The following is an 11,974-nucleotide window of genomic DNA, read 5'->3' as shown; positions in this document are numbered from 1 at the left end:
ATTACAACACCCATAGGAATTCTGCTTTCTATTTTCTTATACCTGGTGTTGACCCCAAGATCTTGCTGAAAAACGGACTCTCTGGAAAGCTGAGCCTGGTTTTCACCCCGGGCCTGGAGAGTCTCCCGGCGCAGCGTGAACGGCCCGGAGGCCCCAGCGCCCAGAGCTACGGCCTGCGCCTCAGCGACGACGACGCCCCTTTCTAGCACGTGTTTCCGTCCCGCCAGCGCAGACGCACGGCTCCGTGGCTGGGTAGGCCACGCCCCTTCCGGGCATGGCCCCACCTCTTCCTCGGGAAGCCCCGCCTTCCGGGCGGGACTCGTGGGCACGTACCACTGAGCGTCCGGGGGTGGGTGGCGCTGGGTTGCGGGGGCCAGTTTGGCTCCGGCTTGTCCCCACCCCTCTCCGCTTGAGTCCGTTCCCAGCGTCCGTGTCTCTGGGTTCCCGGAGTGGTTCCCTGGGCCCCCCCCAACCCGCTCTTCGGCCTGTGTCGCCCCCTTCATACCTGGTGGCGTGGCCCGGGGCGGGGACTGTGGCGGCGTGGGCGGAGCCGTGGCGGCGGACGGACGAGCAGCGGGTGAGGCGCGCGTGAGGGAGGGTCGCGATCGCCGTGGCCGGCGATCGGGGACACGGGCCCAGGGCGAGTGCGGGGGAGCGGCCGGGGACCGGCGTCCGCGGCGAGGGCTGCGTTCGGCCACCGGCCCGGGCTCGGCGTCCGCGGCGGGTCCCCAGGCCTGCAAGTGACGCGGCCTCCGGGAGCTCCTCCCGCAGGGACCTGGCCTCTCCCGGCGTGGCCGGCTGACGCCGGCCCAGGCAGACCCACTCCCGAGCCCGACGGTCGCCGGCCACCCACGCGCGCTCCGCGGCGCGCTCCCTCACCGCGGACCACGGGCTGTGGGCTTGCTTGTCCCCTGGGAGCGCTGCTCCCTACGTGTACACGGTGCCCGGCGCGGGGCTGTCGGCGGCAGACGCACCGACCCCGTGGGGACGGACGGACACTTCCAGCCCGACTGAGACTCTTCCCCCGCGCACGTGGCGGGGCCTGAGCGCGCTCGCAGCCCTGGCCCCGGCCCCCCGCAGCCGCGCTCGCGCCGCGCTCCCCCCGCCCACCCGAGTCCACGGCTGGCGGCTCTGAGCTCCGAGGGCCTGGTGCCTCGGGTCACAGCCCTGCCAGCCCTGTGCTGCCTCCGGGACGCCCGCAGCCCGACGCTTTGCCTCCAGCCTCGCAGTGCGCCGAGGGTCTGGTCCTGCAGCCCCGGCCCGAGCAGGCGCGCGGGCTGCTTGTGAGGCCTGCAGGTGGGGTCCAGCGCCCACGTTTCCTCCGCAGGAACCTGCGGTGTCGTCATGGACCCGGAGTGCTCCAAGCTGCTGCCCGCTCTCTGCGCGCTTCTGGCGGACCCCAGGCAGCCCGTGGCCGACGACACCTGTCTGGAGAAGCTGCTGGACTGGTTTAAGTCGGTGACCGAAGCCGGTAAGAGGGAGGGTGCGCAGGGCTCCTCTGCCTCGGGGGAGGGATGTGTGTCTGGTGTCACTCCCTTCACATCCTAAACGTTCCTCCTGACTAATCCGGGACCCATTGGCCACAGCCCGAGGGAGTGACCAGGACAGCGACAGCTTGAAGTCCTTAGCCTGTCCCAGCCACCGTTCAGGCTTCCTGCTGTCGAGTACATGCTGGGTGGCTCAGGGCACTACAAGCTGAGTTTTTTGTTCTCGATGCATTTTTTTTTTGTTTCTTTGTTAAGAAATCGGTTTCGTTTTCTCTCTGATTATGAAAGTAATACATGTATTTAAATAGAACTTGAACAACACAAAGGAGTAAAGAGGAGAATTAAACCACCGTCAACATTTTTATTTCCTTCCAGCCTTTATTCCTAACACATTATAAAGTTGTATTTTTCTTATAAAGATGAGATCACGCTGTAATACAACTTAGTGTCATGCCTTTTCTCTCTTACCATTAGAGTGGGTGTTTTCCATACGGAACACATTGATTTTATTGACTATATGTTAGTTGCTGTATTCTGTGTAATCACTCCACTATTGTTAGGTGGTGTTTCTAATGCTTTATTATTATAAATAATGCCATCATGCCTTTCCTTGTGCATAAATCTCGTTTGTTCTCTTGGCTGATAACTGCTTTAGGATAGGTGCCATGGCATTGATTTCTGCTATTTGTTACTTTGGTTTACGCTGTTCTTCTAATCTCTTTTGATTTGAATATCTAGATCTTTCTTCTTTTCCATTAATAGTACATGTATCGAAGGCTACACATTTCCCTCAAAGTATCATTTAGCTGCACCCTACAAGTTTTACTATGTAGTACTTTTGTTGTATTTAGTCCCAAGTATTTTTTATGCTTTTCATTATGATTTTTTTCTTTAATCATAAATTATTTACAAGGGTATATCTTTTAGGTTTGAAAAAGGGGTTTCTTTTCAGTCTTTCTTATTGATTTCTAATTTATTGCATCGGGATTAGAAAACCTCTGTATTTCAGTTTACGTAAGTGTTCTATCTATATAGTTTCCATCCTTAGTTCAAGTTTATGTTGCTCACGCCTGCTGTGTTTTTGCTAATTTGTTTTAATTGTTTCTCAGAGGTATGGGAAAATCTTACACTAAGATTGTGCATTCAACAATTTTTTTTTGAGATTCTTTTTTTCGTTTGATATATACTTTGAAGTTAGGTTAGGTATTTACAGGCTTAGGCTGTTATGTCTTCTGGGATTTGCCTCTTTGAACAAGGAGTTTTCTTCCTAAAGCACTGTTAATGCTTTTTGCTTTGAAGTTGGTTTTGTCTGATTTTACTCTTGCTTCACCAGCTTTTTTAAAATTAGAATTTGCCTGCTGTCTCTTTTCACCAGTCTACTCTGGGCTGGTCTGTGTTGTCACGCTTCATCGCTTCCTATAAACAGTATGTTGCTAGCCTTTGGCTCTTAATTTAATCCGAACAGCTCTTTTAACAATTTAATGTTTCATTTGTTGATCTTACTGTTACATTTGAACCTATTTTCACCATATCCTTTCATATTTTTTAAATTTCCCATGTCTGTCTTTGCTCCTTCATCATCTGCCCTCCACTGGATTGATAAAGCTTTCAGATTTTTAAACTCTTTCTTATGGCTTTGAAGTCATGCGTTCCACTTATGTTCTTTAGTGGTTATTCTTGCAGGCAAATTGGATAAAAAAGTCACAAGTTAAAGTCAGTGCCTTTTCACATTTGCCCATGAGCCTGTTGGTCTCCGTTTCTTGCCCCCCTCTTCTTCGCTTTGCTCGTTTCCTCCTTACTGAACCACAGCCTTCAGCAGTTCTCTCAGCACGAGCCCTCTACAGGAACTCTCCCAGCCTTTGCCAATTACCTTTTCCCCCATCGGTACTTTTGAACAACAGCATAGTTGAGCGTAGACATTTCAAATGCCCGGTCTGGGTGAAAATGCCTATTCCATTGGACTTTCTTGCACCAGGTACTCTCAGTTTAAGAAAACAGTATCCATATGAGAGGGGAAAAATGGTCTTCTGGTTGAATTTGCCTTTCTTTTTCCTAATCAGCAAGACAGAACATCTTTTCAGGTTTGTCGGCCATTTATATTTCCTGTCCATGTCCCTTACCTGCTGTTGAGGTGTTGGCTTTCTAGTTTGTTCCCTGCATTGTATTAAATTTATGAGTCCTTTGTTGTAAATGTTTTCTCCCAGTTAAACTGTTAATTCTAACAACTTGAAAGAAAGTTGGTCTGGGAGTTGCCAGAATAGTGGTCCTTTGGGGGACACGTCACGCTGTGCCCCTGGTGACATGTTCCCTGGCTGGGCCTGTCTCCAGGGTCCAGTGTCCTGCTGTTACAGGAGAATCCCTGCTTGGTAGAGCTGCTGTTCCAGGTGCTGAAACCCCAGGACCTGAGCTCCGGAGTCCTCTCCTTCTCACTCCGTCTTGCAGGGATTCTGGCAGCCCAGGAAAACTGCTTCCAGTATCTTCAGGTAAGCCTGGGCCTTCCCACCGAGTGGCCTGCTGAGAGGTGTGCAGCTTTTTTCTGCAGGTACATAAAGCAATGGTGGCTGTGACATTCTCTAAGTCTCTGTGTCATTTCCCCCTCCCCACCCCAGCTGTGTCTTGTATAAGGTTTTTATTCCTGAGTTTAAACTCACCAGGAATGAGATCAGGGTGAAGGGGCAAATCCTTGGAAATAAGACAGAGCTGGGGTTGACTCTGTTCTGACACTTACCCTCTGGCTGGACGTGCCCACGTTCATGTCCGCTGAGCCTCGGTTTCTTGCCCTGACAGAGGTGAGCATCATGCCTGTCTCTGGTGCCGGAGGATTCCCTGAGACCATGGGTCCTGTTGAATGAATGGCTGACTAACGACAGTTTCTCCTTAGCAGCAAGCCATGGGAACTTGGAGAATTCCCCGGAGCTGTGTGTCTTACAACTTTGTGCACCCCTGGCGGGCGCAGCTGGCCTTGTCAGCTGATCCCTGATGCAGCCTGTCTGGTCCTGCCAGTCACGGTGATGGCGTCTTGGCACCGTGCAGAGCCTCACCCAGTCGTGGAGGCGCACCCACTTGCTGCGAGCCCCGGGGCGGCTGTGTCAGAGCCACCTGTGGGGAGGACAGTACGGGTTCTCCTTGACTGAGCAGTTGCCCAGCCCAGCTTGCTGTGGGGCAGACTTTCCAGGTTGTCCTGTGGCACCTCGCTGCGCTGAAGTGTGTTTTAGGGTGTCACTGTGCCTGCCCTCCTCATGTGCCGTCATCCACCCTCACCTGTGGTGCTTTGCCGTTTGTCAAGCACTTGAGAGTTCATAAAGTCCCCTTCGTGCTATCCTAGGAGCTGTGGCCAACAAGCCCGCCGGGACTCTGTCTTCATTTCCCAGATAAGGAGACAGTGCAGGCCCTGTATAAAAATCTCACAAAGCTGGCAGACTCACACTAGACCCTGAGGTCACTGGCTGCTTGAGGGACCTGTCTCATCATCTGCTTCTCTCCGAGTAATGCCCAGTCACAAGCAGATAGCTTTTCCCAGCTGCGCTGGTACCCTGGGTGCTTCCCGATTCCCATCCTCCTTCCTCCTTCCTCTTCTCCTCCTGCTGAGGCCGGCCGTGGCTTTGGAGGCCTGAAAGTCTGCTGCTGCTGACTGCCCTCAGTCTAGTTTGGTCCCCTCTAGGCAGGGACAAGGAACATGGGCCAGCTGCAGGCTCTGAGCTGCAGGGCAAAGGTTGCTGACCTCTGTCCCAGGCCCCCAGCACTGGGCTGGCCTCCTATCTCCTTTCCACCTGCCACTTCAGACTGCTGGGTGGTCTGGGAGCCCCAAGGCTCCCTCGTGGCCTGCTGCTCAGCACTGGCCCTGCTGTCGGCAGTACAGTGTGTGGGCCAGGGCCTCGCAGACAGTCTGCTTGAGGTGGGGGTGGAGCCTTGGTATCCTCCCATCAGCTGTGAGCCGCCCCTGGGGGCCCCCTAAGTGAAGGCGGGTCCCACAGAGGGCTTCCCTGTGAGCGGCTGCCAGCAGCATCCCTCAGGCCTGTGGTCCTTGTACAGTTAGACTTCTGTCCTTCAGGGATTGAAGGTGCATCTCCAAGGCCCCATGGTCCCTGTCCTGGGCCTGAGGTGACTGGACGGTTTCTGTCCCTTGGGGGTAGGGCTGTTGCTGGGCAGGATACCCATGGCCTGGGCTGGGCTGAGCAGGGGCCTGTCATCGAGACAGACTAGGCTCAGAGCCAGTAACTACCCCAGTGGGGGCTCGCTCTGTGGAGGCAGTGCCAGGCTTTCCCACACACCAAGCCGAAGCCCAGTGGTGATGAAGAATCTTACGCAAACGGCAGGAAATTGTACCATGGACATCTGTACGGTGATGGGGGTTGAGTGGGGAGTTAGCCACTATCCGCTGGGGGCTCCCACGGTCGTAAGGGTTTGAATGTGTGGGGGTGGCAGGCCTGACACACCAGGTGTGCTGGGGCATTGGGTGAGGGACACCTGGAGGTGGGTGGTGCCCTGGTGGCCCCACATGCCAAGCTCAGGAGTTCAGTAGGCTGTGGAGACCCCTGGGGGTCCTTGGTCAGAGCTGGGTCTGTGGAGACGGAGCTGGTGGTGCTACTCTGGAGAACTGTGACGGGACTGATGAACCATTCTCCTGGGAGGCAGGTAGCGGCTCTGTGGCCACCATTGGCTGGCACTGGTGGCCACCTGCCACGGCTCAGGAGCACGGCTGCCGAGGGGCTCCCTGTTGGCTGCACATGGGAAAGTTCCCCAAACAAGTGCCTGGACAGCCCCAATGAGAGGAGAGTCGTCTCTGAGCGCCTGTGCCCTGGGAACATGCCCAAGTCACACTCCTCCCCCGCTTCCCAGCAGGGGGAGTTGCTGCGGGGGCTCTTCGGGGAGTCAGGCCCCCTGGGCCGAGCAGCCTGGACGGCCCCCACCGTGCGCAGTGGCTGGATCTGGGGCCTGCGCTCCCTGGCCCAACACCCCAGCGCCCTGCACTTCCTGGTGGGCTGCGGTGAGTGCCCCGCATGCCCCCTATCACCTTGCCTGTCTTCTCTTCTCCAGAAGTGGCTTGGGTGTCACGGGGCTTTCTGGGGGAACTAGGGGTTAGTGTCCTTGGGCACACAGGGGAGGTCCAGCAGCTGGGCTGGCTCTGAAAGGAATGGGGAAGCAGAGAAGGCTTCTGTGGGTTTAAAGCCGCAGTAGGAAACAGTGCTGATTGCCCGTGAAACTGCTGCTCCAAGTGTTTGGCTTCGGAGCAGAGGGCCGTGGCCTCTGAGGGCGCCTCCTGCAGGCCGTGCGCAAGCCCTTGCCCTGGGGTTCCGGCGTCTGCTGATTGAAGCCATGTCTCCGCTGAACCCTGTTCTCTCCCCTCCCCTCCCTGCTAGGTGCCCTGGGCACCATCTTCTCCTTGCAGGGAGACCCCAGCCTGTTTGTGGCCTCGGCGGCTGGGCAACTCCTGGCACACGTCCTGGCTCTGTGTATGCGAGGCCAGGCCGAGGAACACCCCGACCCGCAGGCTTCTGACTGGCCGACGTGTGCCCAGCAGATTGTGGACCACATAGAAGAGTCCCTGCACTCCGCCGACAGCCCGCAGGTCACGCAGGCCCTGAACGTCCTGAGTACCACGTTCGGGCACTGCCACAGCCCTTGGACACAAGCCCTCTGGGTGCGGCTGAGTCCCCTCGTGGCCTGTCTGCTCAAGAAAGACCCCGTCCCCGCCGCACACTCGCTGGTGGACCTCCTCCTCAGCGCGGCCCGGTCAGGTCCCCAGGGGCGCGGCTGGGCAGGGGCAGAGGGGGGGTGTGCTCATCTCCCTTGGGAGGCCCCAGGGCAGCGGTCACCCCTGGGGCCGCACCTCATTGGCTCCTCGAGCTCAGCCTCCAGTAGCAGGAACAGCATGGGGTCTGAAAGCCCCACACCTGGGAAGGACCTTTCTTGCCTGGTGGACACGCCCAGCCCTAGGGCAGCAGCCCCACTGGGCACTGTGTGGCCTTTGGTGGTGGGACAGGAATCACTTTCTTTTTCTGGCACCTTCTCTACAGTTCTCCTGTGCTGAGTTCTGACTGTGGCCTGTGGGAGACCTTGGCACAGACCCTGAGCCATCTGAGCTGCACGCAAGCAGGGCCTCTGGCTTTGGGGGTCCTGAAACTGCAGGCCTGGTGAGGATTGGGGTTCACTGTGTGCGGGGGCAGTGGAGAGGTCTCAGCCCAGGCCTCCGTGGTCAGGGGAGTACAGGGGGCTCCGGGAGCCAGAGCAGTCGCAGGGTGCCATCCGGGGTGATCGCCAGGCCAGGCCCTGGTGCAGGCGGCGGCTTCCGCATTCTTTAGTGAAGGATAACCTCTCCAACAACAGCCGTAGAGGCTCCACGCGTAAAACAGACTCTTGGAGCGTCTCTGCCTAGAGTTGGGCTGGGGTGGTACCTGGACTGGCTCACCCCACTGTCCTCTGGCCCATCCTTGTGGCCTCAGCCTGTGAACCCCGGACTGCTACCATGTGCACACCCTGGGGTGGGTACTACGGGCTGCGGGGTGGTTTGGGGGACCCAGGAGGCAGGAATGTCTGGACAGCTTCCTGGAGGGACAGGGATGTCCGCCCCCTGGAAGTGTGCATGGGGTCCCAAGAGGCGGGAAGGATGGGGGCGTCATTCCAGGGTTCTGTGTGGATGAGAACCGGTCGTGTTGGCCTGGGCCAGGGCTGAAAGTGGCCTCGGGACCCACTCCCTAGAGGGGTGGGAACAGCTATGACCCGCTCTGGTCTCCAGGGCCTCTGGGTGCTCAGAGAGGAAGTGGTCCAAGTGGGTGGAGGACCGAGGAGCCGGCCTAGAAGGAGGGCTCTGTGCTGGCTTAGCTCCCCCAGCCCAGCCCAGGTCCAAGCACGCGGCTAGCCCCCCTTCTAGATGTAGGAAAGGACATCTCGACCGAGCGGGAGATGGAGCGCCTGGGAATGCTCCCGCAGGTGGGGACTGCCCCGTGGCTCTGGGCTGGCACGCTCATTGGAGGGGCGGGGCTGTGGCCAGGCCCCCCCCCCCCCGGGCTGCTCCTGGGGCCTGGGGAGGCGCTTCTTAGTAGCCCCCATGGAGCGCCACGCCGTGGCCTGGGTGCCTCCCCTGCCTGCCAGGAAGCTGTTTGTCAAGGGGGTGCCCAGATGCCCGGTGCCGGCCCCTCTGCCCCAAACTTGCTGGGGCCACCAGTAGGAGGGCAGCCAGCTTGCCTCAGGTTGGGGAGCAGCATTCATCCCCTTCTCTGTCCTCAGTCCACAGACCCTGAGGGCCCAGGCCTTTGGTGTCCTCCTCCAGCCCCTGGCCTGTGTCCTGGAAGCCGCTGCTCAGGCCCCTGGGCTCCCAGGTACTCCTTGGGAAGGGTGGGGCGGCGCGGGAGGGTGGGACCCTGGTCAGGGCAGGCTGATGGGCAGCAGGAGACCGAGCTTGCTGCCCAACTTGGAATAAAGGTGGTGGGACGTGGGCTGCCGTCTTAGCTGTGACTGCTGCTCACGGCTTCACGTCCTGGTCCCAGAGGTAATGGGCAGCGTCACCCCAGTGGGCATCATGGTGGCCCCAGAGCAGCCGGCCTCTGTTCCCCCACTGCAAGCCTCGGGCCTGGGCCATGTAGTGGTCCCTGCGCCAGTCCCGTCTGCGCTCTGACGGACGGGCGGGTCTCCTCTGCGGTGACGTGACTTACTTCAGCCGCGCTGCAGGTGGGGGGTTAGCACAGGATTCAGCACTGGTGCCCACGTCGGACAGAGCTGAGCCTCCTGACCTACAGGCAGTGGGGAGGGCTGGGGCTCGATTGCTCGCAAGCCCTGCAGACAGGTTCTGACCCCAGTTCTGGCCAGCTGGACGTCACCCTGGGCAAGTCACCCAGTCCTAATGTCTTGACGGGTGGTGGCCAAGGGGGTGGTGACCGGGGGCCAGGCCGGTGGCTGTGCAGCAGATGGCCCACTGAGAGGAGCTGTTTCTTGTTCGACCAGCAGGCCTGCCGGCTGGGACCGCAGGGGGCTCCGCCGCGGTAGACGCGCTCCTGTCCTCCAGGTCGACCTGTGTGGGTCTCCTGTGCCAGACCCTGGCCCACGTGGAGCTGCTACAGCCCATGGTAGGTGTGGCCCTGGCTGGCGTCCACACCGGTGGCGTGCCTCACGGCCTTTGTTGACCCTGCTTTGTTCCCCAGCCCCAGCGTCCCTCACCCTGGCCCCAGGCGCCCCTGCTTGGAGCTGCGGTGGCAGTCCTGAGGTTCTGCAATGGCTCGGCAGCCCCCACCTCTGACATGGGGGGCCGCCTCTGTGTCATCCTGGTGGGTTGTGTCCGGGTGCAGCGAGCAGCCCTCGATTTCCTGGGGACCCTGGCTCAGGGATTAGGTGAGTGAGGAGGCATTCTCGCACAGCTCTGGCATTGGCCACGCCCCACAAGCCACACTTTCCTTGGTGCTCCCAGACGTCCTGGGACTGCTGTCTGCTGCGTGTTGTCTCTGGGGCGGGGCTTCAGCTGACCAGTGGGTTCTGCCCCTGCTGTCCTTGGATTGACGCAGTCCCTCCTGTGCCAGGGAGGCCCTGGAGTGGGACGTTGGGGTACTTCACCTACCCATGTCTGTCTCAGGCCCTCAAGAGTTGGTGACGCAGGTGTTTGCCGTCCTCCTGGAATACCTCAAGAGCCCTGACTCCAGCCCCACGGTACAGGCCCTGGGTGCGGGGAAGGTGGGGAGGGGGAGGCAGGTAGAGTTGGGGGAAAGCCCTTGCAGCCCTCATGGGAGCCAGAGGGGGCTTTGAGGGGCAGGACTGCGGGGTTTGGCCCAGGGCCTGTGCTGATGAAGACCGGTGCTGGGCCAAGGAAAGCCGGTGCCGTGCAGGCTTCTTAGGGGGGCTCTCGATGGGAGGCGTGAGTGGGAGCCAGGTGGCCCCTGCGCTTGGGCCCACACGCTCAGCAGTGTTCCCTGCAGACACAAACGTACCATCCTCACAGCTCCTGATTGAGTCAGGCCCTGGTGGGTACAGAGTTAATGCCACACGCTGCTGAGCCAGCGGTGGGGCTCTGGGTGACAGGCCTGCCCACTCGGGTTCCTGGGGTTTGGGGGGCAGAGTTTGTCATGTCTCAGGGCAGCAGTGCTGTCTCCCCAGCAGGGTGGGTCCTGACGAGGGCGGCTTCCTCTCTGTCTCACCGTCTGGGATGCCAGTTCTGCTTCCCGGTGCTTCTGCTTCATAGAAACGAGGCGTGGGTGCCCACCCCCCTACCCCCATCTCATACCCATGGCAGGGGCTGGAGCACAGAGAGGTGAACAGCGGCAGGCAGGCTGGACGGCCGCCCCTGCTGACCTGCAGCCCCACTCTGCCCACCCCAGGTTCTGAAGAAGGCCTTCCAGGCCACGCTCAGGTGGCTGCGGAGCTCACCCAAGCCTTCTGGCTGCTGCGACATGGAACCCCACAGCCAGCAGTTCGTCAGAGGTAACCCAGGCCTCCCAGGGGTAAAGCGAGGGGTGGCAGGGATGGAGGTGGTGGGGCAGGTGTGAGCCGGGCCACTCTGAACCGCCCTCCCGCCCCAGAGCTTCTCCCTGTGCTGCAGAAGCGCCTGTGCAGCCCCTGCTGGGAGGTGAGGGACTCGGGCCTCGAGTTCCTGACCCAGCTGACCATACGCTGGGGAGGTGAGTGCAGGGCACGGGCGCCTTGGCACATTGGGAGCCTGGGCCACCAAGACGGCCCTCTGGAGTGGGGGGAGCTGCGGGCTCCACCTGTGGTCACAGCTGGCTCTGGCATTTGGACCCCCAGGGCAGGCTGGCTTCAGACACACACTCCTGGCCTCAGAGGTGCCCGAGCTCGCCGAGCAGCTCCTGCGAGACCCTGAGAGTTACGTCCGTGCCAGTGCGGTGAATGCCATGGGGCAGCTTTCTAGCCAGGGGCTGCGCGCCACCCCCGCCAGCCCTGAGCACCCAGGAGGCCAGCAGGTAGGAGGCGGCACAGCCATGCAGGCAGGCCATCCCCAACAGCTGTTCTGATGCCCAGGGTGGGTGGTCTGGGTCAGGGCTCTGTCAGGCATGTTCCGGAATCTCCCACTCAGCCTCCCAGGACCCCTGTCATTGGGTGTGGTCACCCCCATCGGACAGTCGAGCCTTGGAGGGCTCCGTAGGACGCGTTGCCTGTAGGCGCGTTGTCGGGGGGCTCCCTCTGCTGTGCCCCGAGTCAGCAGGAGCCCCCCTCTCTCTTGTTCTCTCCTCTCTCCAGAAGAGCCTGCTCATGGACCTTCTGCATATCCTGTCCGCTGACTCGGAGGGCTTCCCCCGGAGGGCTGTCATGCAGGTCTTCACTGAGTGGCTGAGGGACGGCCACGCCGAAGTGGCCGAGGACCCAGAGCAGTTTGTGGCCAGGGTGCTCCAGGTGGCGAGCCAGGACCTGGACTGGGAGGTCCGGGCCCAGGGCCTGGAGCTGGCGCTGGTGTTCCTGGCTCAGACGCTGGGCCAGCCCGCCTCCCACTGTCCCTGTGCCATGGCCCCCCCGGAGGTGGCCCCACCTGGTCAGCTGGCCCAGGCCCT

The 11,974-nt window shown here is 59.9% G+C and overlaps 1 protein-coding gene across 1 annotated transcript in view; it reads left to right on the top strand.

Moving 5' to 3' along the window:
* Positions 1 to 448: 448 nt before the first annotated feature.
* Positions 449 to 11,974, top strand: part of LOC308491603 (BRCA1-associated ATM activator 1-like) — a gene marked incomplete at its 3' end in the record, with an annotated part of 12,874 nt that continues 1,348 nt past the window's right edge. The window contains exons 1-14 of the mRNA XM_081035431.1: positions 449 to 577; positions 1,328 to 1,471; positions 3,816 to 3,970; positions 6,327 to 6,474; positions 6,848 to 7,220; positions 7,505 to 7,621; positions 8,715 to 8,806; positions 9,432 to 9,550; positions 9,626 to 9,812; positions 10,051 to 10,124; positions 10,790 to 10,892; positions 10,991 to 11,089; positions 11,214 to 11,389; positions 11,667 to 11,969. Coding sequence (XP_080891557.1) covers positions 1,345 to 1,471; positions 3,816 to 3,970; positions 6,327 to 6,474; positions 6,848 to 7,220; positions 7,505 to 7,621; positions 8,715 to 8,806; positions 9,432 to 9,550; positions 9,626 to 9,812; positions 10,051 to 10,124; positions 10,790 to 10,892; positions 10,991 to 11,089; positions 11,214 to 11,389; positions 11,667 to 11,969 — 2,073 coding nt within the window. The 5' untranslated portion in view covers positions 449 to 577; positions 1,328 to 1,344. The remainder of the gene's footprint in view (positions 578 to 1,327; positions 1,472 to 3,815; positions 3,971 to 6,326; positions 6,475 to 6,847; positions 7,221 to 7,504; positions 7,622 to 8,714; positions 8,807 to 9,431; positions 9,551 to 9,625; positions 9,813 to 10,050; positions 10,125 to 10,789; positions 10,893 to 10,990; positions 11,090 to 11,213; positions 11,390 to 11,666; positions 11,970 to 11,974) is intronic.

The sequence above is a fragment of the Rhinolophus hipposideros genome, assembly GCF_964194185.1.
Source record: "Rhinolophus hipposideros genome assembly, chromosome: 23".
Classification (NCBI taxonomy): domain Eukaryota; kingdom Metazoa; phylum Chordata; class Mammalia; order Chiroptera; family Rhinolophidae; genus Rhinolophus; species Rhinolophus hipposideros.
The sequence above is the reverse complement of the archived record's forward strand: the minus strand, read 5'-3'. Positions and strand labels throughout refer to the sequence as shown.